The sequence below is a fragment of the Chinchilla lanigera genome, unplaced genomic scaffold (genome assembly GCF_000276665.1).
Source record: "Chinchilla lanigera isolate Chin_1 unplaced genomic scaffold, ChiLan1.0 scaffold00089, whole genome shotgun sequence".
Classification (NCBI taxonomy): Eukaryota; Metazoa; Chordata; class Mammalia; order Rodentia; family Chinchillidae; genus Chinchilla; species Chinchilla lanigera.
The window spans coordinates 5589425-5614915 of record NW_004955490.1 but is presented as its reverse complement, the minus strand read 5'-3'; the positions used below and the strand labels follow the sequence as shown (position 1 = coordinate 5614915).

Here is a 25491-nt window from a genome sequence, read left to right as displayed (position 1 = left end):
TTTTTGGTTTTTCTCCGGTACTGGGAACCGAACTCACGACCTTGAGCTTGCCAGGCGGGCGCTTTTGCTGCTGAGCTAAATCCCCAGCCCCATGTGTATATTTTTAAAAGGATTTCACAAACAGAAAGAAAATGGATTGTAGAGTTATTGATTTACTTTTGGACAATCCTTGTTTCTTTTTATATTATGAAAATCTCTTGATTACCTATGTGTGTCCAAGGCAGAGGCAGGATGATCACTGCAAGTTCGAGACCAGCCTGGGCTACAAAGTAAGCCCAAAGCCAGCCTAAACTGCATAGCGAGACCCTATCTCAAAAAGACAAAAAAAAAAAAGAACAACTAATTGTTAAAATTCTTTTAAAAATTTCATTCATTGGCTACTCTCACTTCTTAGGTCCTTCCTTAAGTAGAAATATAGCCAGTACATGTCAATACCTTATATAGTTATATCTCTTAATCCTCACAATAGATCTATCACAATGGCATTATGCCTATTGTAGAGATGAGAAAACCAACATTCAGCAGAAATTCATGTTTTTTAAGATAATAAAGCTAAGAATTAGGGGAACCAGGAGTAGATAACAGGTACGGCTGATGCAAAAGCCCATGTCCTTTCTATAATCTCATACTCCCTCTGAACTTAAAAAGTAAATATCAAAAAAGTTTATGTAAAATTAAAAAGTATTACAATAACTATAAAAATGGCTGCATCACTAATATATTGTAAGACATCTGAGTAGAAATCTGAAGGGAGTAAAGGAGCCAAGATGATGGACACGTGGGGGTGCTGGATACCTGAGAGATTATTCCAACTAGAGAAAGCAGCATGTGCAAAGTCCCTGAGGAAGGACTCACACTTGGTATGTTCAAAGGGAAACAGAGAAGCCAGCATGGCCAAATCCAAATGAGTGACTGGACGTGGGAAGGGAGGGTAGGACATTAGGAGAGAGGTGGGGCAAGCAGAATATGGTGGCGCTATAGAACATTAACCTACTCTGAGTAAAATATGTGTTTAGTAATAGCTTTTGCTTTTACTCTAGACAAGAAGGGTAGACATAGCAAGGCTTTTGTCACAAATATAGGGATTAATACCAACTGAGGAGAGCTTAGTGTTGTGCCCATGTTGGCTAACAGGGTCATGTGCTGCTCTGAGTATTACAAACCAGCCTGTAAGGCAGGAGATGCAAAAGCATAGAAGGGTGCATTCTCTTAGACAACAGACTCACTGGGAAGCTGATACATGAGGCAAAGGAGTATCTCCATGCACAACAGATGAGAATTTTAAAATGCAGCCTTTAGGAAAATGAAATTTTAAAAAGAGCAATTAGTTTTTGTAAAATGTATTTACAAACCTATAAATTGAACAGTCATCCTTTTATCACTGAAATATTTAAGAGTTGCTTTGGCTGAAATCTAGTATTATTTGAGCTGACTCTCATTCCTCGCCACAGCTCTTTATTAGAGAATGGAAACTCAGGAAGAGGAAATAATAAGCAATTCCATCAGGTTGCTTTTTGTCTTTTTTTGTTTTTGTTTTTGTTTTTTTTTGGTTTTGGTTTTTCTCCGGTACCGGGAACCGAACTCACGACCTTGTGCTTGCCAGGCAGGCGCTTTGCCGCTGAGCTAAATCCCCAGCCCCTCCATCAGGTTGCTTTGAGGCCAGGTTTTCAACCAGAAATCTCCCCTTTTCTCCCTGCCCTTTTCAAGTCTGTTGAAATCTAACCTGTTTTCTTGGTTCTATGGCCATTCCAAAGAGCTTTTTATCCAATACCACATTGGTTCTCTTCAGAGGGTTTTGGAAAATAAACTGACATTTTAAATATTCTCATTTTTTGTACATTCAAAGCAATGATTATTTTAACTATTATCAACTATTTATGAGAAAGCTCATTTTGGGGTACTCCAAATATAGCAAGCTTTGAATGCTACGATGATGCTACAGCTTCCTTTTGGTACTGAATCATGCACATTTTGCTGGCCATTGTATTAGCCCATATGGGTCTAGAGTACAGAGTCTGTGGTATGGAGCAAAACAAAGAGAACTGGTCCAAATGGGGACTGAACTCATAAGTCCATCAAGTAGTACAGAGTTGTTTACTACTTTTCATTTACAACAAAGCTCCACTTATTTCATTTTACTGAATGTTTGCTTAGACTAGTTCTCGGAACTACGCAATAAAAGGTTATCTCAGAAGAATGGCTTAGGTTAAAAGCAAGCTGAAGTACTCAGAAAAGGTTCTCTTTCCTATCATTCCCAGAGCTATACTTTGGAACCTTTTAAATCAAATTTCTGGAAGATATAATGCAATCCTGAAGGAAGTTGGGTATGGCAACAGGAAGCTGAATACTGGGTGATCCTTTATAATTAAAGCTTCTGAAGGATTTATTTTATGGCCTTTTCTAATTTTCACTATTACTAGTAGGAAGGACAAACATTAGCACTTCAATGTAGAAATTTTTTAAGTAGGGGTTAAAAATGAGAATAATATGCTAAAATAATTTGAATGATGAGTGGATAGTTTTAATATGTACATTCACAGGGTAACTTTTGAGCTAAGATTGTAAAATTAATAAAAATAAGTTTTATGAACATAAGACAAATTCTAAGTATACTTTATGAATGTAAATATATGTTCTCACTTGGGAGGGTGAGGCAAGAGGATTGCCATTAGTTCAAGGCCAGACTGAGCTACACAGTGAGTTCAAGGCCAGTCTGAACTACACAGTGAGACCATGTCTCAAAAAAACAAAGCAAAACAAACCAATGTATGTTCTCGCTTTTACATTTTAAACATACTGAAAAGTATACCCTGCTGATTTGATATTAACAATAATTAGAGCTCTGTTCTCAATGATACAATATGCTTTCCATCTTTAAAAATACTAGCAACATTGTCCACCAGAACTGGTAAAAGTGTATCATTTGTGATATTCCAGACAGTAATAACTGCTTTGAGTTTATGCCAATATAACCATGTTATTCTTCTAGAACACTAACACGAAAATCTATTTTCTTGTTTATTCAAGTCCTAATAACTCAAATACTTTAGTCATTTATAAGACCCAATATTTATCATGTAGATGTTAGGAAAAAATAAATATATTTTTAAATGCCTAGACTATAATTTTAGGTGAAATCTAATAAAATAACTTCATAAAATATTTGCGTTCTAATTTACCACTTCCATTTTGGTCTTTCATTTAAAGAAACACAGACTAACTTACACAACAATTTGCAGGAAAGTAAGTTGATATAAATTTTTATACTGAAACAAAATGTGAATTTACTTTAATGGGACAAGAAGAAAGTGGAATCTAACCTATTAATTTTTTTTCTTTCTTTAAGTATTAGGGCTATAGTCCAACATAGTTCTAAGCAAGATTTGGTAGCCTGTGTATGTATGGACTGTGTGTGTGTGTACATGCACACTTTTAAGAGTTTTCTATTTCAGTAGACTTTTTCTCCCTGCAACAAGTTCATTTTCTTCTATAAAATGTCACTAATCTCTCAAAATATCCAACATCTTGTATATGGTTACTTTGCTGATAATGATTTAAACATGCCCTCTTAATTTTGACCTTTTTTTTGCCCATGTAGGATAAAAACAAACCAAAAAGTGGTGGTATAGTGTTTGTAAGGCAAAATGTAAATCAGATTTGAGGAAAAACCATTTAAAAATGTTTAAGGGAGGGGTTGGTTGAAGCCTCCTACAAGTGTAGTTTTATTTTTTTTATTTTAAAGAGAGTAGTAAATGAGAAACAAACAAACAAAGAAACAGAACAGTAGCAGCATACCAGTAACACGAACATAAACAAATCAAAGCAAGAACATTTAAAGTGATACAGGGTCTCAAGACAAAATAATACGAATCAACAGTGGTTGTTACATTACATATTATTATCCTCAACTACACTGCTCAGATTACCAGATGTAAGAATGAAAGATTGCTCAAACCATTGAAGAGAGTAAGAAAATAATTCTTTGATAAAACATTAGAGATAATACAGAGTTTCACTAGACAAGATAGGAGTTCACCATTGTAATTCCATTGCATATTGTTACCTTCCAATCAGTTGCTCAGACCACCAGACAAAAGCATGCAAAATCGATCAGAACATAAATAATTATAAGCATAAACTGTTCATTTCAATACACCATCAGACATCAGCAATACAGTTATCAAGTGCAGTTTTAGACACATGCTAAGAGGGTCATTTCCTTGTCGTTCAGCTGCCTTATCAAACTCAAGAACCAAGGGCCCTGACCAACTTTAAAGCCTATTTTCAGCATCTCTCACACTTTTATAGATGGCCTTTTCTGCCCTAAAGTATTATGCCTGTGACTCTTAGAGTAGCAGGGGCATTCCAGCTGAAGAGAAGAATCTGAAGATCTGAAAGATGTGATTAGAATTAGAATCTGATAAACACATTACACTTAATTTTTGTGGCAGTAATTGCTGTATGGGCCTAGACAATTTTCTATAATTCAAGAGCTATCTATTACTCATATTGGGAATGATACCTGTTCTTTAATTTTGTCTTTCTACATTGTGCTAGCCATTTTCTGGCCACATCTCTGTACATTAGCACAACCTTAGGATAAGAAAGTAGTGCATTAACTTTGCAACTAAAATGAAGATACCAGATTTCTACACATAAGTATCATATGCATACTTGTAATTTCTCATTTAGTGGTCAGTAAAACAAAATTATCAAATTAGGTATGTTGTAGAACCAAAGCCATTGTCCTTTTTGTAAAAGGCCCACAAATGTTCATTAAGCTAATTAATTTTGCCTCATGTTTCTCATATATCTAATTTATTTTTTAAAAAAATCATACTATAACAAGGAGTCCTGCCACAAACACTTGCCAAAAATAGTCTGGCTTTATAATCTCAAAATAAGCTTCCATGCCAATAAGATATAGTCAGAAATGAGTCATGTACAGCTTTCCTCTGCATAAGAAAAATCAATCTGGGTGATGCTACCATATGAACTAATATCATATGAGAGGAGGGAAGAATTTGTTTGATCTAATTATTCAAAATGAGCCAAGTGTAGTTACCTAAAATAATCAAGAATACGAAATAGCACAGAATAGTCTATCCTGAGGGGACAAATATAATTATGCTGTTACAATGGTTTTAAACTCATACACTTCTAGAAAAATCCCAGATTATGTCCCCATAATATAAAAGCACATTCAGTTTAAAATGCACCTAGTCATCTAGAAGTGCCCAGTAGAACTTGGAAAGGAATAAAATAGGTTTTTTTTAGCTATTTTTAATAACTCAACCTAATAGAAAGTGAGCATCTGTAATGTGCAATCTCTTTCCTCTTTCCTTCCTTTCCTGTCTCTCCCTTTCTTTGTTTCTGTCTTACACACACACACACACACACACACACACACTACTTTTATGTGGTTATCCTATTCCTAGAAAGGACAAAAACTCCACTGCTAATTTCTTAGAATTAAACAGTGCAACAAAAGCAGTATAGATCAGAATCAAGCTCAGATACTGTCAGCACTTGAATAATTATCTCACTGCCAAGAGGTGTGAGAACAACAAAAGAACTGAGAAGTCAGGGGAGACTGTCTTTCGTGAGAGACCACTTTCCTATATTTACTAAACAACAACAAATCTATTAATCACTTATATATTGTAGAAAATTACTGCCAATTTGAATTTACATAAAGAAATAAATCTGCACTTTGTAAGACAATTAGCCAAAATTTTAAGGGATTTTCCTTGACTGAGATGTTTGTATTCACCTTCATTAATCACAATTTTCTTCTGTATAAAAATGTTTTCTAAGTACTAAAAGAGAGAAAAATAAATCTTTGTGCTTTCCAACACATAACACTCAAATGCAAGTAAATATGAGAAATTATTGGCAAATAATTGGAATTACAATTGGAATTAGAAGGCATTAATCTTCTTCAACTGCAACAAACAACATTTGTACTTTGAAGTCTTGCACTGACAATGTACAGTAAATTGTGTATCTTGTCTCCAGCTTTTATGGGTAAACTTTTGTCAACGATTCTGAGCTCTCCATCTGGCTTCTTCTTTGCTATAATCTTTCCTGCTTTTACGGAGAGCCCCTAAAGACAGGAAAATGTAATCTACTAAGTCGTTCCATATTGTAATTCTCACAAAGTTTTCATGCCATTTACATAGAAAATATGTATTCTCACAATTTGAAAGAAACTTTTAGCCTATTTATAAAGTCTTACTTCAATCTAAAATAAAATTTCAATTAGGAAAGCACAAAATCAGACTAAATTGATATTAAGTAGTTTTACTTTAAAGTAGTCTGCTTATACATCAAAACTAAATCCAGCATAGACATTTCATTTTTAAAGTAACTGGTAAATTATTTTAAAAAAAGGTTTTAGTGGTTAAGGGGTCACAAACTCAATCACTGTTTCCTATAAATGACTAAATTTTAAAACAAGAAAGTATACTCAAATATTTATAGGTCTAAATTCATTGCAGCATATTCACAACAGCCAAAAGGTGAAAGTCAACCAGGAGTCCACAGATGGATATCTAAATAAGCAAGCTCTCTCAATCTCAATCTGTCTCTACCTTCCCCCTCCTGTCACCTCCCCTCTCACGCAGTTATCATGCAGCCTTTATAAAGGAAGGAAATTGACATACACTACCATAGGGATGAACCTTGAAGACATTATGCTAAGTGAAATCAGTCAGTTATGTAATGACAAATAGGGACTTGGAGTAGTCCAATTCATAGAGACAGAAATTAGAATGGTGGTTGCCAGGGGCTGGGAAAGGTGAGCAGCATATTCTTTATTTAATAGGTACAGAGATTCAGTTAAAGAAAATAAAAAGTTCTGGAGATGGATGATGGTGATGGCTGTATAGCAGTGTAAATGTCCTTAAGGCCATAGAACCATACACTTAAAATGTCTATAATAGTAGAATAACATTCTAAAAACTCAACATTAGTCTATCTAATCACAGATGAAGAAAGGAAGCAACTTAATATCTTAATATTCCTAAAAGGCACATGACCCTACAGAGTAATTTCTCTGTTTATTTTTTGTTTTGCTTTTTTCATGTTTTAAATTCTCAGCATCCTAAGTTCAGTTGATTCAATTTATTCAGTTTGGGTGTTATGGGTTTTATGAAGGGAAGACTAGACTCCAAGAACCACCAATTCTTATGTTCATAAAACCTGTATTCTTCTTAAAGTCTAGGCTATATAGTAAAAAAATACAATTTCATATCATATAGTACTATATTTTTGTAATAAGCATTTTCTTGTTATACAGTATTAATCCAAATCAACTTTATTCTGACTAGTCTATGTTATGCTGAATTATATTACCATCTATGGATTTTTTAAAAATTTTAACCAATGTTCTAAAATTTCAATCTTAACTCCTAAGTAGAATTTTTGAAGAATTATTGGTCCATGATTCATAAAATTTACAATAATCCATTTTCAAACTTACTATTTCATGATGCAGTTACAAATATACATTATAAGAACTTTTTCTATCTTGTCTTACTATTTATAAGGTCTTACCACAATCTAAAGTAACTCAACTTTTCAATTAGGGAGAACATACAGCTTGATTATGACAGTGGTGTGATGCATAGCAGTTAAGAACATGAACTTTGTAGTTACAAGGTCCAGGATTGAATCCTTGTTCTACCACTTACTAGAGATATGAGTGGGTAAATTATTTAATTTCTTTAATCTCAGTTTCTTCATTTTACAAATGTGGATACCTAAATGTTATTGTGAGAACTGTGCATATAAAACTCCTCACCAATGCTTGACATAAAATAAATTCCCTAATATTAGCTTTTAAAAAGTCATACCAACATCTAATATGTAGAAATAAGCACAGTGTTGAATTGAAAATCTTTATACTGTGCACCTTTTTTTTTTTGGTATGGGGAATCGAACTTGGGATCTTGTGCTTGCCAGGCAGGTGCTTGTTCCACTGAGCTATATCCTTGGCCAAAAACTTCATATTGAAATGTCTTAAAATGATTCCATAGTTTGTAACTCTAAAGTAAAGGTATGAAAGAAAGACAAATTATGTTTTGTAACACTCATTTTCTTTTGTTCATCTCTTGACTTTTAATACACTTTTAAAAATATTAAACCAAACAAAAATGAAGAGTAAAGCTAGATATGTGTATGAATCTGTGTGTATACAAAGATTCCTCTTTAATGTGCCATATACAATTTGAGGAAGCTGCATAGAAAATGAGAGAAAAACTTCAAAAGTAGGTAGGAAGAGCCACAGACATTGACAGTAATAAAGTGTACAAATGTAGGCAAATTTCCAAGTTTGACTCTTTGAACAATTCACTCAGATCGCATTACTGTCAGAAAAAAATACTGTAATTCTTCTGGTAGTTACCCTTGGGGATAAATCCACTGGTCCAGAAAAGTTGGATAGTCTCATCATTTCTTACAAATGTAGACAAAATAATTTTTTTAACAAAACCATATTGCTACCAGTTACTACTACTAAAGATTTCTAAACTATATGCCATTTGATAATGGTATTTCTGCCACTATTTTCCTAGGAAGCACGAGGGTTTCTACAGTATCAAATATATGTATTTTTACTACACGAATATAAAGTAAACATCAAACTTAGTAACAGACTTGTGTTTCCAAAAAAGTATTCCTTGGCATACTAATAACATAAGACTTTGGAGTGAGAGGAAAAAGAGGGAACTGTAGTTAAATAAGCTAAAGTCAGGAAAACACTGCATTCTATATCTACAGTACTAGAGATTCATAACGCTACTAACATAAAAGGTTCTGAGAAGTTCTGCAATGAATAGAGCTGTTTACATATTTTACTCAGTATTTCAAAAAGTTACTTGGCCACAGAATTTTTATTTCAGGCAATGCCAAGGAACCAGTGTTGATCCGAACAATTTTTTTCTAGGAAATATACAATAAATTGCATATCATTATTTATTAGATGAATAATTTCATCTTTATCTGTCTCAAAAAGATAGTCACTGGCAGAATTTGCTAAAGTTTCAAAATGAGCCCACTGTATTTCATGTAAAAAAAAATCTAACATACCTAGGCTAGCATTTATACTCTCTTTGAAAAGCTATAGTTATTTCCAGGATATGCATTTCGACCCCTTACAGCCTGTATGTTATTTAATCAATTCCAAACACTCCATTTCTAATACCTAAGAAAAGTTAAAAACGAATGTTACCCATCTACAACACTGCTTTTCTTTCTGGGCTTCACCACAGTATAAGAAAAACTTGCAACTATAAGCTACTATACACCTTCAAATGTGAAGTTACTTAATTCAGTTACAGTATTTTATTAACTGGTGCCATAAACCTACATTTATGCAATTCTACAGTAAAATAATGAATATTTCACAACATTAATCCTGCAGCAAAGTAGTTATTATTTCATTCTAACATTCTCCTAACATCCCTATTAAGTATATAGAACAAAATACTAGAATTACTACTCTATTTATGGAAGTTAAAACTTGCCCCAAGCACCAATAGTTAGGAAAGAATAATTTCTTGTTAGGTGGACACTGTACATATTACAACTACAGATGTTGTGTCAGATAATCACAGTAAAATATAAACAAAAATGGGAAATTCCTTCACTAACAGCTTATTATTTAAGAAATTTTCGTATGTGAAATAATTTTGGAATACAACTTGCTAGAAAGCTGAACTTGAACAAAATTCTGAAGGCATGCTTGATAGCTTGAGTTCGGAATTAAGAACAAAGTCTTAACAAGTGTAATGAGTTACTTATTACGTTGTCTTTATGTTAGATGAAACAAAATAAGCACTACCATTGATTTGGGGTAAAGTGCGAATGTGAATGGTTATGCTTCCAGGCTGTGACATCACTTTCTTCCTAGGTTCTCCATTCAGTTTCCAAAGTGTATTTTTAAAACTGTAACAAAATTTGTAAGATGAAAGACATAAACTACTCTTAAAAGGTTTGAAAGGGAGAAACGATGATGGCTGTTAAGGAAATTTTTTGGTAACCCCTGGACATTTCGTCATTGATTTTCAAGTAATACAGAATAACCTGACCATTAGAAGAAAGAAACACTTCGAAACATCTATTGCAAAATACATATAATCACAATGTTTTGTATTATAATAACATATTAATAACATTTTATGAGAGATAAAGTAATTAGTCAAATAGGAGGAAACCCTGACATGAAAGGAGGCAAGAATGGCGACAGTTCAGTAAAGGAAAAGGAGTTAAAATATCAGGCTCAAGTTTTGCAATCTTTTTCTTTAATGCAGAAGCAGAGGTAACAAAAATTGGTCTTCACCTGGTAAGTGTGTACTCCCTGAGTCCTGAATGCAAATTCATGGCAGAAAAAGTACCTATGCATCCACGCAATCTTTTGTCTCGACCAATCTTCCATGTTACAAACAGTGGGCTGTAATGGAAGATAAAAATAGGGTAAATCAATCAATTCAACTCAAGCAAGCATATTTATTGAGTATTTACTACACACTAGATTAGGTGCCTGATACATAAAGACCAAAAGACAAGCCCTCAAGGGGCTTAAGGTCTAGCTCTATAGTATTCCATATAGCAAAACTTCTACGTTGTATTGAGTATATCCTATATGTAAGGCCCTACAATAACTGTTTTAAGAAATTATTTCTGTTAAAATTCATTCATAAATTTAGGAGGTTGATGCCAACATTCTTATTTACAAGTTAAGTAGCTCCATAATTCATACATAATGAAGTAGGTATTCAAATCTGGGCAATGTTGCCTATAGAGACTTAACCATCATGGACTACTGCTCGATTTGTCACTTAAACTACAATTTTCAGAGGTTTCATAAGTCTAATTTAGAAAATTGAAGGGATCAACAACTTCAATAAATACTTGCTAAAAATATAAGGGCTAGATATATACTTGTGAAAGGTGCTACAAAAGATACACAGAGGCCCAAAAGGCAGTCATTGCCCTCTAGGAGAGCCAGTACAGAAGGCATACTTGTTCACAGCTAACTGGCACAAAGGAAAAGAAAATACACATGATAAACCATGTTGAAAATGCCATAAATTAAGCTACCAGGATAAAATAAACTGTCATCAAGCTTGATAATCTTCAGTTTGGCATAGAAATATTGGTAGGATTCACAGAGGTGAAGTGAAACAGCAAACATTAACAAACTAATATTATGAAACCAGAATATTTAACTTAATATTTATGCAAAAGCACTGCCTCCAAGTATGATCTCTTAAGCACCAAAGAGTAAAGTATCAATTGTAATAAAATGGCATCAAGGATACTGTGGGGTGTTTTTCTGATTTTTTGAAATAGGGCTTCGCTATGTAGTTCTGGCAGGCTTGAACTCACTATGTAGCTCAGGCTGACATGAAACTTGAGGTGATCCTCCTGCCTCAGCCTGCCAAACGCTGGACTTACAGGTGATGCCAGCAAGCCTAGTAAGAATATTGTGGTTTTAAATGAAGTTTAATACAGTAGATATCTTGCACTCTGCAGCAAACCAATGACAGCCACAACTAATGGTTAAGTCCGAAAAAGAACTGTTCTAATTAAAAGCAACTTTACATGTCAGTTTTTATGAAATAAAGTAATTTATACATCTTGGGTCATTTTGTTAAAAGATAAATAAACCAAAGTTCAGCCTATATTAATATGAGCATAATACTGATATACTATAATACATTTCTGATTTCTACATATTTTAATTTTAGGCAGAATACCATATGTCATATTTCTTATATTACACTGCTGAGTTAGAGAACATTCTTTCTTTAAAATAATCTCTAGTCAGCCATCAGCAGTTGCATGGAAAGATAAGTTCATTCAAGCACTTCAATCACCCACCTCAAACATTTAAATTATGCCAAGTTCTGACAGCCACAATGGCAAACTGGTTTGCAAATGAATCATATATACAAACCAAAGAGCAATACTAAGAGTTACTTTCTTCCAAGAGCCAAATGTTCAGTATCATGGAAAAGGATAACTGAAGTATAAGATCAAAATTAGCATATGGGGAATGATGGGGGCCGATTAAAGTATGTTATGTACACATACATTCCTGCCCAAATGAAACTCATTGATCTGTATAACAAATATACACTAATAAAAATGAGGGAAGAATTTGGCATTCAGGCACTGGGTAACCTGCACTAAAGGTATGTTATGGCTTGTATCTAGATGTCCCCCCAAAGCCTCATATGGTAGGACTTTTCCGAGGTGGCTGGCTCTAGAGTGTGTGATGCTGGGATCAAGGATGTGTAATTACTAAATTAGTCCACTGAATGGTTTGGCATATTTCTGAGGTGGATAATGGAAAGCCCTCCTTGGATGTGAGTGCTACCTGCCTGGACAGTAAATAAGGTACAGAAAGAGGGCTGCTATGGTCACTTGTCACTTGTTGCTTGGTGTTTTGCTACTTTGCTGCCCTCTGCCTACCATGAACAGTTTCTCCTCTGTGATTTCCCTCTGTCATGCCACCCTGCCTTGGAGCCAGCCAACTATAAACTGAAACTTCTACAAACTGTGAGCTTCAATAAACCTTTCCTCATTTAACCTTGGCTGTCAGGTATTTTGTCTCAGCAACCAGAAAAATAAGACAAGGTACTAAATTGAAAAGCAAAAGGTAAAGGCCAGGTTTCCTGCTCTGTACTTACTATGTACTAAATAAATATCTTACAACTTGAGACAAGATGCTGCATGGGAGCTCCAACTAGCAGTTGACTAGAAAATAAGAATGAGATGGGATTACTTTCTAACCAATTCTTTCATTATTCATACAACTAGTATCCTAAAATTTACATATTATCTTTAAAGATGAATTTCACTTCTTCATTTTGCATACTCTGATGTGAGAGAGTTGATGTCAGCAACCATTTTTTATGGACATTAAGATATCAATCGTCTCCCATCACAATCCCTACATAGTATCTCTATGTAAGCAGATACGCTGGCAGCTTTGGCATCTGCAGAATAAAGTTAATCACAAATATAAAATATAATCTATCTATTACATATATAAAATGTTTCTTGAAAATACCATGATCGCTTCTCAACACAGAACTGTCAGATATTTTCTTCCTAAGTGACCAGGGTGAGAATCCCAAAAGTGAGGATGATTTTATTTCCTATCAAAAACACTACAAATGGGGCTGGGGATTTAGCTCAGCGGCAAAAGCGCCTGCCTGGCAAGCGCAAGGTCATGAGTTCGGTTCCCGGTACCAGAGAAAAACCAAAAAAAAAAAAAAAAAAAAAAAAAAAAAAAAAAAAAAAAAAAAAAACCACTATAAATGAAAATCATTTCCAAGTAGTTGGCCTTCAGTTCTCTTATTTATGCCATTACAATATTAATACCAATATAAAGAATTCTTAGTTATATAACTTTATCTTTCCAAGTAAATGCTGTAAATAAGATTCATAGAAAAATATACAAACTGAGCACTATAGTATGGATATGTTGGAAGGCATTCAAAAGCATGGTGGGGAAAATTACATATCATTTCTTATAATGCTATGCTATCACTGAAGAGAGAATGATTAATTCAGGGGTTGGGGTGATACAGGATAAATATGCATTTGTGCAAGACAGCCTGGTAGAGCACAAGCACTTCCAAATAAGGAAGACCATGGAGATGTAAAAATGCAGAGCATATTTATGGACCAGGAACTAATCTAATAGTCTTGATAAGTTTCCTATCGTCTTGCCTAGATTTAACATTCTGAGTATGTGGTTCTCAAGAGCCCTCATAAGAAGTAAAACAAATAAGGACATACTCTGTACTCTCCCTGTACCTTAGTTGTGCAAGGTAACTTCCACTTTGGGAGTTGACACTGTGGGAAAGTATCTGTCAAAGATGAGTGCAACCTTACAATGTTTAGGACAAATGCCTAAAGAAAGAAGAAATCAGACTTTTAGCATACAGAAATAAAAGTATTCCTCAAGAATCTGAGCCTCTGATTTCTCATTTACAATATTCACCCAAAATCTTTCCTGAAAACACATACACAGAGTTAAAAATAACCAAAAGTGTAAAAGCAACATGTAATGGGGAACAGAATCCAGGAAATTAAGCATTTTAAAGTAGACTGAAACAGAATAAACATCACTAAGTACAACAGATTGTATCTTGTGTGCGATAACTACTTTGTACAGGGCAATGACTACAGGAACATTCAATATATTATCTAAAAATAGCAGCAAAATTTTTTCTTCACCCAACACACAGAGGGAAGGAACAGGCAATTTCATTCTTAAATGTGCTATTAAAACATGTATGAGTTTCCAAAGGGCTTAAGTAAGATAGCAGCATTATCAGAGACAGATCAAAGTAGAAAAAGGATTTTTGAGTCTGTTGAGAAGAGCTATTCAACGAAAAGAAAATTTTTAAAAAATAGTTCATAGAGGACAAAGATTAGTTGTTTGTGTAAAATGTTTTAGTCATGTGGTTTAAAGCCACCTACATACATGAAAATATATTACAAAGTAGAAGGGGCTCAAAGTGAGAGGAGGCTGCAGAAAGATTGCCATGAGTTCAAGGCCAGCCTGGGCTACACAGTGAGTTCAAAGCCAGCCTAAAATATATAGTGAGACCTTGTCTGAAAAAAAACAACACACACACACACACACACACACACACACACACACAAAATGAGATGAAATATTAATGGAAATGTTTAAGGGTTACCAGATACAGCCTTTTAAAGAGTTCTCCTACGTTTGAACATCTTCTACCACTATTTTATAAGAAATATTTGGAGGAAAATAAACCCCCTTTTTCCAAGTTTGTAGACAGACAAAAAGAGGAAGTAACCTCCTAATCTAGGTGAACCCTCTCTGCCTCTGCCAACTGGTAGCCAATTATGTCAGATAAACAGTCACTCTGAGGGAAATGTAGTTGCATAGCATCAGCAAAAGTATAAGAAAAGTAATGTAAACCCACGCCTCTCTTCTGATATTCCTCTAATAATGTAAGCCAAAATAAATGTGAAATAGATTTGTCAGAGAAGGGTAAAGTTAGACAAGACAATAACAAAGGAGTATTTAATTTAAAATATTGTACCTTAAATCCTATTTCTCCTGCCATACTAAGGCAAAACTGGAAGTAAAAAATATAATTTTGGACCACTTTGCAAGCTGACTCTGGCAATTTGCTGTTCCTCAGGATGAGATTTATAGGTAGTTACATTGACAAAATAATATCAATTCCTACCAATATAATAACAATTTATTATAGCACAGGTACTCAACAAGGTTATTTATTTTGAAAGTAGACACAGGAAAAGGCCCTGCAGCTTGATTCTGTTTTTCTTTCATCAATAACAAGTGCTTCTCAAATGCACTTGGGTTCTTTTGTAACCTATTTCAAAAGTCCAACTATATGACTCATAACATCCAACTAAACTTAATATAATAATTCTCCAGAAACAATGGTGTTTTCTTTCTACCACCAGGTTAAAACTTTTACTTCCTACCTCCAAAAAAAGAAACTAAGTATTTCATTTCTAAACATATAAATTATAAGTTAAATCTACTAAAATCTGCCTTATGGTTAAGCCTTATATTAGGCAGCTCAGTTTGCCATAACAGAATACTGTAGACTGGGTGACTGAAAGAGCAAAAGCATATTTTCTAATACTTCTGGAGGTTACAAAGTCTAAGATCAATGTTATGATTAAGATAATACCATGGTTTCCTTCCTGGCTTGTAGAAAGCCATTTGGTATTCACATGGCCTTTCCTGTGAGCATATGGGGAAGGAGCAATCCTGTTCTTATAAGGACACTGATCTTATCAGATCAGTGACCCATCTTTAGGAGTTCATTTACCCTTAATTATTTCCATATAGGTTCTACCTCCAAATACAGTCACTTTGGGTATTGGCACTTGAACATACAAATTGGGGAGGTGGAGTCAAAATTTAGTCCATAATAAAACCTTAACAAAACTAGTTTCAAGCTTTATAACAATGTGATAACCAAATCATTTGCTTGAAAGAGCCTTTAGGAGACAATCTTTTTCCTTTCCACCTTACAAGTGATTAGATAAAGAGATCTGAGAAGAATAAATGCAGCCACCAACCCCACTGGTGTTAGAACCCACCATGTTCTACAAATTTTACTAATTTAATACAGATTTTTCCTCCTACAAGAAAAAAAAACATTGTAAGTCTAGCTGTCTTCCAAAAGACAAGACCAGAGAATAGGTAAAGTCTATGAATATTACACAGTTCCCCTAATGTAAGCAAGCATAAGGAGAGAGGAAGGTCAACCAAAGACTCATTGACAGTTTCTTTCAGCATAGAAACAGCAGATAGAAGAACAACCATGTTATCTATCCTGTATATACATACATACAAAATTTCTCCTTCTTTCCCTTCTCTTTTCCCACATCCCAGAAGCCCTTTACTCTTCGGTGGTTTCCTATCATTTCACAGTGTCTATCATACCTCCGAGTTTAACTTAACTCTTTCAAGTTTTACACTAGTGACACAATGCGGTGCTTGCACATGTATGTTTGATTTATTTCACTTATGAGTATGGTCTCTAGTTGTGACCATTTAAATATAAAGGCCTCGAGTTTATCTTTCTTTACAGCTGAGTAATATTCCATTATATAAAAGTACCATAATTTTCTTATCCAATCCTCGATGGATGGACATTTGGGCTGCTTCCACATTTTAGCAATTACAAATTGTGCTGCTATGAACATGTCTATATCTGTTTTCATGAGAAGCCACTTTGAAGATATCATTATGTAATACAACCACCATTGTTAATTCCCTACCACTTTGTTTGTAACTCTGTATTGTCTGTATTGTGCTTGTGATATGTTGTAAAATGTTATATGTCTGTTAATGTTTCCCTCCTTTTATCCTTAAAAAAAAAAAAAAAAAAAAAAAAAAAAAAAGGAGAGAGGAAGGGAGGGAAGGAGAAGGAAAGGGAAGGATGGGGAGAGCAAGGGGGGAGAGGGAGAGGAGAGAGAGGGGGAGGGGTGAGAGAGATCCGGAGGTAGGAACAGACAGACAGACCGACCAAGACACACTATAAATGCTGAATCAGTCTAGAAATACTAGCCCCAAGTTACAAATTCGTATATCATTCCTATTGGAAACCTACAACTTTTACTTTTGAAGGCTTGCCAACACCCCTTCTCACTCCCTCTCAGCCTTCTCACTTTATTTTATCCTGTTATCTATCCAGCCTTCGTCAAAGCCTGGTCTTTTATGTATTATCTAACAATGTCCTCCAAATCAAAATTTCCACTTCCCATTGGTTAACAACTAACTACTCAGCGAGGTATGGGATCTGATTACTTGATTAAGTGATTATATTATGGAATGAATAAAGCTTAAATCTTTCAAATAATTTGGAATTCAAAGCAATAACGAAGAAGACTGGGGGAGGCTAATCTAGGGGAATCAGGGTGAAAAGGGTAAGGTTCAGATGTGTTTTATACTTTCTCATATGGGCCAAACTTTTATTGTAGATGAAGAAAATCCACTAGATATCCACTGTAGCTTTTGCTTTGTAAGTAGCCTATATCCATCCCAGATACCACAAAACTAAGAAGACCCTGCTTAAACAGCATACATTAGTATAGAAGACAACAAATATCTGTAGGTACGATTATTACATTCTCTTTTATCTCCGTTTTTATAACTCTGATTTAACTAGTAAATGCCAGAGGAAGGGAGACAGATCGAAATCTAACATGATTGAGAAGGCTGATTTTCTTAATCAAGGGTAATCATCACTGACATATAACCACCCAAATCACAGGCATACTTTGGAGGATTAGCATGATTCTGCCAATTTTTGAACTGAAAGAACCATTTCTTCCTCTTCAGCAAGACTAAATCAACATTTTTCAGCACACTTTAAAAAAATTCAGTCTCAGACTTGATATGGTGAGACTGTTTAATTATTTTAGTTTTTTAGAACCCCAAGTTAAATAAGTCATCTAGACTGGAAAAACTATTATTTTTATACACTTTCTTCTACTAATTTATCATAGTAGGTATTGTATTTAATAAGAGGTCACATTTTAAGGAAGAAATAGCTGTTTTTTCTAATAACAGTAATATACCAGGAATCTCTACTACTTTAAGTCTAACTTATAAATTTTAAGTGACAATTTGCTATAGATTTTCAAAACGAAATAATTTTTATTTGAATTCCTATTGTGAAACCATTTGTTCAAAGAGCTTCAAGACTTGGGACTCAATCTTTGCCATGAAAAGAATTAGTTATTTTAATAGAAGGGATTAGCAAAAGACAGACTTCCTATTTAAGTCTTAAGATTTCTAAATGCAGGGCTGGGGATTTAGCTCAGCGGCAAAGCGCCTGCCTGGCAAGTGCAAGGTCGTGAGTTCGGTTCCCGGTACCGGAGAAAAACCAAAAAAAAAAAAAAAAAAAAAAAGATTTTTAAATGCAAAGTAAGCCAACCTAAGAAAAATGGAAATGGGTGCAAAGTTTTGATTAGTTGATATAGTTAAATCTTACTTTTCCTGTCATTAAAAACTTCTATAGGACTTTGTTTTGATATTTCCATTTGTCTGAGTATACGGGGGTGTCAGGAAATTTATAACACTGTAAAAAAAACCAATGAAAATAACGAAGGGATTTACTAACTTACTCTTTTTTATATCTATATCTTACCCCCTTGGCCAATGACCTCTTTACTACCATCTTATCTCTCCCACAGAACTCAGAATATTAGCAAAAATGGAGTACATAGGAAACAAATGTAAGAAGAGCTGGAAAATTATTCAGCTTCTTCATTCTAGATTTTTATCATGTTTCTTACTTCAAGGAGATCCAACCTTAGGCGACATCTTAGTAAGACTTGAAATGAAACTGTGACATACTTGGTTTTTACATGTTTTCTAGATTTAGAAGGGTGACTTTGTATTTTAAGGTCCTTGTGTTGGATTACTTATTTGGATGGAAGAAAGGAGATAGAAAGACTCAGCTTTATAGCAGGAATTCAGCAATCCTTTCTCATTTTAATGGAAAAAGAAAAGGAGGATCTAGGGACAAAGGAGTCCAGTGAGACTACATTTTGCATCAGGGCTGCTTATATTGCCTTTAGATTTTCCTCTCCTTTTTCTTTTACCTTTCAGAAAACAGCTAACCTATTAAAAACTGCTCCTATGAAATATACAAAATGTGGAAGATTTTTTTTTGTGTGTGTGTGTGTGTGTGTGTGTGGTGCTAGGGATTAAATCACAGGTCCTTGTTCACAATAGGCAAGCACTATCTCGGACTAACATTTTTTAAAAAATGGACACGACATACTTAACACTAAAATGTTTCCTCTTAAAAATCAATTTTATTAAAATATAATTTAGGTACAATAAAAAGCATCCATTTTAAGTGTATTCAATGCATTGTGACATATATACATACATGTAACCTAAACCCCAATGAAAGAGTTACCTCTTTTATTGTTCCAATCAATCTCCTCCCCACAAGGGGCTGGGGATTTACCTCAGCGGCACAGCGCCTGCCTGGCAAGCACAAGGTCGTGAGTTCGATTCCTGGCACAAGAAAAAAAACAAAAGAACAAACAAACAAACAAAAAAATCTCCTCCCCACAGTCCTGAACCTGGCAGCTACTAATATGCTTTCTGTCACTATAGTTTTGCTTTTTGGAGAATGTCATTTGAATGGAACTACCCACTATGCAGTCTTTCATTTCAGTCTTTCTTCATTTGTGTGATCCTTTTTATTGTTGAGTACTATTCCACTGAAAGAATATATCACAAATTTTTATCTGCTGAACTGTTTATGGATATGTGGTTTATTTTCAGTTTGGGGCTATTATAAATAAAGGCATTATAATAATATGTGTGCTAAAGATTTTCAGCTATTTTACTGAGGTATAATTGATATATATTGAAATGCACATACTTAATGTGTACAATTTGACAGGCTTGGATACATGCAAAGAACTGAGATATTACCGCGAAAATCAAGGTACTAGACATATTCAACAGTTCTCATTAATTGTGTCTCTCCTGTGTCCCTTTGTTTATGGTTTGCCTTGTGGTAAGAACACTAAACATGACATCAGCCCCCTCAAACTTTGAGGTGCATGATACCATATTGTTAACAATAGGCACTTTGTTATATACATCTTTACATCTTACTCATTTATCATAACTTTATGCCCAATGAGTAATTCCCCAAACCCCACTCTGTCAAGCCACATAATCATAATTGTATTTTCAGCTTCTATTAGATCAACTACTGCAGTTGTCTCATATGAGTAGAACCATGCAGTTTTGTGATTCTGTGACTGGCTTATTTCATTTAGCATAATGTCCTACAGGTTTCTCCACATTACAGCAAATAGGAGGATTTTCTTCTTTTTAAAAGCTCAATAATATCCATTTTCTTTATTCGTTCATCTATTGATGGACATGTATTATTTCCATATCTTGGCTATTGTCAATAATGCTACAATGAACACTGGATTGGAGAAACCTCCTCAAGATTCTGATTTCAGTTCTTTTGGAGAGGAATTATTGGATCATACAGCAATTTTCTTTTTAAAAATTTGAGGAATCATACTGTTTTCTATAGATGCTATACATTTCAAATTCATACCAATGGAGTACAGAGACTTCAATTTTACCCCTTCATGGAATGAGTTAGGAAGAATCCTATCTTCTATTTTCTGTTAATCTGGCTTATTTGTGTATTCATCACTGAATTTACCAGGGGTATAGTTTTAATTGTGGAGTGTTAATTATATATCTCATTTTTAACAGAGATAAAACTATTAAGATTCCTAGTTCTCCTTAAGTCAATTTTGGTAAATTGTGCTTTTCAAGGAACCTTTTCATTTCACTAAGTTGCAGTATTTATCAGCATAAAGTCATTCAGAGTATTGCCTTATCTTTCCAAACGATTATAGGATCTGTAATATCTATTCTTTCCCTCCTTCCATGACACAAATATAATTTGTGTCAATTTATATTTTTTTCTTTTAAATTTCTATCAGTCTAGCTATAAGTTTATCTGGTTTTTTCTTCACTGTTTTCTATTTCATTGATTTCTATCATCCTGTTATTTCTCTTATATGAGGGTAATCTGCTCTTCTTTTTCTTGTTTCTACAAATGGAAGCTTATTTACTTTTTATTCTCCTTTTAAAGCTATAAATTTCTCTCCCAAGCACTGTGTTAACGTGATGCCTCTCACAGATTTTCACATGTTGTTTTTTCACGTGTTTTCTTTCTTTTTTCTTTTTTTTCCAGTACCAGGAATCGAACTCATGACCTCACACTTGCCAGGCAGGCACTGTGCCACTGAGCTAAATCCCCAGCCCCTGTGTTTTCATTATTGTTCATTTATAAAAATATTTCTAAATCCTCTTATGATTTGTGTTTTCATCCATGCTTTATTTAGGAGTATACTGTGTGATTTCCTATATTTGGAAATTTTTCAGGTATCTTTTCATTATTTCTAATTTAATTCCATTTTGGTTAGAAAATATACTTTTATTTTTTTCAATCCTTCTAAATATATTGAACACTTGTTTTGTGGCCCAGATTATGTCTATCTTAGTGAATATAACATATGAATTTGAAAAGAACATGTATTCTAATAGCGTTAGATCTACTGTTTTATAAATGGCATGTAGGTCCAGTTGGTCAGTGGTGCTAATCAGGTTTTCTATCTCCTCACTGATGTTTTTGTCTTGTTGTTCTAACTGTGGTTTGCTATATTTATCCTTCCCTAGATACTATCTTTTTTCATGTATTTTGAGGTGCTATTGTTGCCTGCTTGAAGAATTAATTACTTTATCATTATGAAACAGCCCTCCTTATTCTTGGTAATACTGCTTGTCCTGAAGTCTAATTCATCTCAGATTAACAGACACTCTTGCCTCTTTATGATTAGTGTTTGTATAATCTACCTTTTTCCCTACCTTTTTACTTTTAACCTACTGTATCTATCTTTAAAATCGGTTTCTTATCTATGGTATATAGTTAGGTCTTGCATTGGACATGATTAATTTTATGTGTTGCACTTGCACATTTAATATTTGTTTTTGGTATTTCCCATCTGTTTTCCACTTTTCTTTTTTGTCTTCTTTGAAATGAAGTGATTCTATTTTATCATCCCTATTAGCTTATTATGCCTTTTCGGTGATTATTCTAGGTTGTATTGTCACAGCTTTAACTTAGTATAATCTATGTTGTAACACTGTACATATAATGAAAGGACCTTACCAGTATCCTTCCATTTCATCTCTCCTACCCCTTGGGATTTCATACCTTTTACTTCTACAAACCTTATGAATCCCATGACACATTATTGATTTTGCCTTAAACAATGAGTTAAATTTTAAAGAATTTTTCAAATTATAGGATTTTTTTTTATATATTTACCCACACTGACTGTTTATCTGGTCCTCTTCATTACTTTGCAGTGATCCAAGTTTGCATCTGGTATCATTTTCCTTCAGTCAGAAGAGCTACCCTTAATATTTCTCATAGTTCAAAATATTTGTTAGTGCTTCTGAAAATTCTAAGTTTTTATCTGAGAAAAGATATTTCATCTACTTTTGCCTTCATTTTTTAAAAGCTTCATTGGCTATAGAATTTCAAGTAAGCATAATTTTCTGTTTTTATTTTTAACATTTTAAAGAGGTCATTCCATTGACTTTTGGATTTCAATATTTGTGATGAGAAGTATATCAATCTTTTACATTTAGTGGCATTTTCCCTCTTTCACACCTTTTTAAAATGCTCTATCATTGGCTTTCAACAATTTGATTATAATTCTCTTGGTGTGGTTTTTCTTTCTAGCTTCCCTGTGTGGGGTACACTGAACTTCTTGGACATATAGGTTTATAGTTTTCACCACAGTTGGAAAACTTCTAGTTTTTTCTTTCATTATTTTTTCTGCCTATTTTTTCTTTCCTCATGAGACTCCAATTACATGATTGTAAATCTGCTTGACATTGTCTCATAGACCCATTGAGGCCTTTTTTCTTTCCATTTTTTTCATGTTTCAAACTGGGTATTTGTATTGTCATGTACTAAAGTCCACTGACTTTTAATTTCAATATAGTTTCATAGCTACCTTAAAGCACTTGTGTACTAATTATATAATCTTTATTTCTGATTCTGTTTCTATGGACCAACTTCCTCCTAGTTACAGGTCAAATTTTAATGCTTCTTAGAATATCTAGTAATTTTTGGATGCCAGATCTTGTAATAATTACTTTGTTGCATGTCTAGAATTTGGTTGTCTTCCTTCAAAGAGAACTGAGGTTGTCATGAAATTAAATTATTTACGGATAATTTTTTTCAAGGTTTTAAGTTTTTTTAAGATGGGTTTAGAGTAGCCTTCAGTAATCCTACTACTAAGGTAAAAACGTAGGGCCTCTATTGTATGTACTGGGTTTTCAAGAAGGCCTCACAACTCTTGTTATAAAGCTCAAATATCTGCTAGTCCTTTGTGAGCTTGTGGACTGACAATGCACAGATCATATCCATTGAGAGGGAAAGAATCAATGTAGATTTCAGTTTACAGCTCCCAAGAAGTTGGTTTTCTTTGTCGTGTTTTGGGGTTTTTGCCCAGTCCCATAGTTTGACACATGCACAGATTCATACTCAGGCAAAGATAAGGAGAACATGTAAGCAGATTTCTGGAGCTGTTTCTTCTAGTAGCTATCTCCACTAATTTCTGCCACCTAGGCCTTCCTGAGTTCCTTTGTCTATGTTTTATCAATTCAGTAAGACTGAAAGCTCTGCTTGGGTTCCCTCTCACAATGTCATAGTCTAGAAACTATGTGGGGGCAAAAAGCCAGGATGATCATAGAGCTCACTTCATTTGTTCCCTTTCTCTTGGAGATTACAGGCCAGTGCTGCCTGTTGCTCAAAGCCCGAAAACAGTTGTTGCCTGTATTCTGTCCAGTTTCTAGCTGTTACAGCAAATGAGAACTGGAAAGGGACCAGTTCTTATACCAGTTACTCTTTCCTAGGTAGAAGTGGAAGCTTCAAAGCCCTTTTAAGCAGAGTCACTTTAAGGGTCAAACTCTGTGCTAGGTTCCACATCTTAAATGTTGAAAAACCTGCCACAAATAATAGAAGACTATTGCCAGCAGGGAAATGGTTCAGGAAGCAGAAGACAAAAGAGACAGATCTCTTCAGCTTTGACAGGTGGTGAACTCTTAGAAGAATATGAAGTGACTCAACCAATTCCAGGGGAAATGCACTGCTCAAACCCAAAGGTTAGCGATGTCACTCTTAAAAAATTTCATATAGAGAACGCTTAACGTCCAAAGTAATGAAATTTTAAAAAAATCAAAGCAGTCAGGTAGAACTTAACTTGACAAAAGTGTCAGTTACCACTCACATTGATATTTCCTTCAAGTCCATGCCAAAAATAGCTCAGTCCTTTTATTCTCCCTCCGCAGCTTAAAAAAGTAAGTGCAATGTGAACAACCTTTAAACACCTAAAAAATCTTGAGGAAGCTCATAATGATCACGAATTATGGCTGATATATGTTTTCTTAGCACTATTTTTAAAAAGCTATTTTTTAACTCTGACGATTTAAACTACCTTACGGCACAGCTATTTACCTCACAATTGTCCTTGACAACACTGACTTTATCAGTCTTACTAGTACAAATCTTATAATAACAATGCAATCAATATCTGTACAAGAGCAGTCACCTAAAGACAGGAACTCTACATTAAGGAAACCAGTCATGAGAAGTCCTTTAATGATGGAACAGAAAATATGATATGTACCATTAAGTTATTATACATACAATTTCATTTTAAAAAGTGTCCCATTAACATACCAGGCAACATTATCATACTGCAATACTTAGAAAATAATCTGAGTTGGTCTCTAATCTGGGAGACAAAAAACAAAGTAAACTGCCAGAGAAATTTAGGATAACAGTAAGCAAGCCGGTCCAGACCCTATGAGAGAAAAGCAAAATCTGTGAATAGACACTGTCTGAGAAAACAAGACAATAAGGTGGTAGAATGAGGATAACTGCTTACCTACAAAAGCAACCTTCTCAATTTACTCTTATCTTTGGCAGTCCTACCTAACTGCCTACTTCAAAGCCATAACTTTGTACACAAATGAAATATACCTAAGCAAAGAGGCCAAATTCCCTGGGAAGATAAGAAAGGACACAGGAGCCCTACTAACAAGCAGTAGGACAACTTCCTATTATGTTTAAATAGTGTACTTTTTAAAGCCTCCAATTGGACTGCTGGGATACATGGTAGAATACGAAGTAGCCAAAGGTAGTTTATGTGGTCTAGAAATGATGGTGATCTACTCAGCTTTCATAACATCAATACAACAAGAAAGCATAGTTTGCCACCTGAACTGTTAAACATGCTCCTGTGTATAAGCTAATTTGCCCCTAGAGTTCCACTCAGACGTCTTTTCTAAAACCAAAAACCAGT

General features: G+C 34.3%; 1 protein-coding gene across 1 annotated transcript in view; it reads right to left on the bottom strand.

Moving 5' to 3' along the window:
- Ammecr1 (Alport syndrome, mental retardation, midface hypoplasia and elliptocytosis chromosomal region gene 1) overlaps positions 1–25491 on the bottom strand; it is a 119515-nt gene that overhangs the window by 43044 nt on the left and 50980 nt on the right. Inside the window, exon 2 of the mRNA XM_005404657.2 lies at positions 10343–10453. Within this exon, the coding sequence (XP_005404714.1) occupies positions 10343–10453 (111 nt within the window). The remainder of the gene's footprint in view (positions 1–10342; positions 10454–25491) is intronic.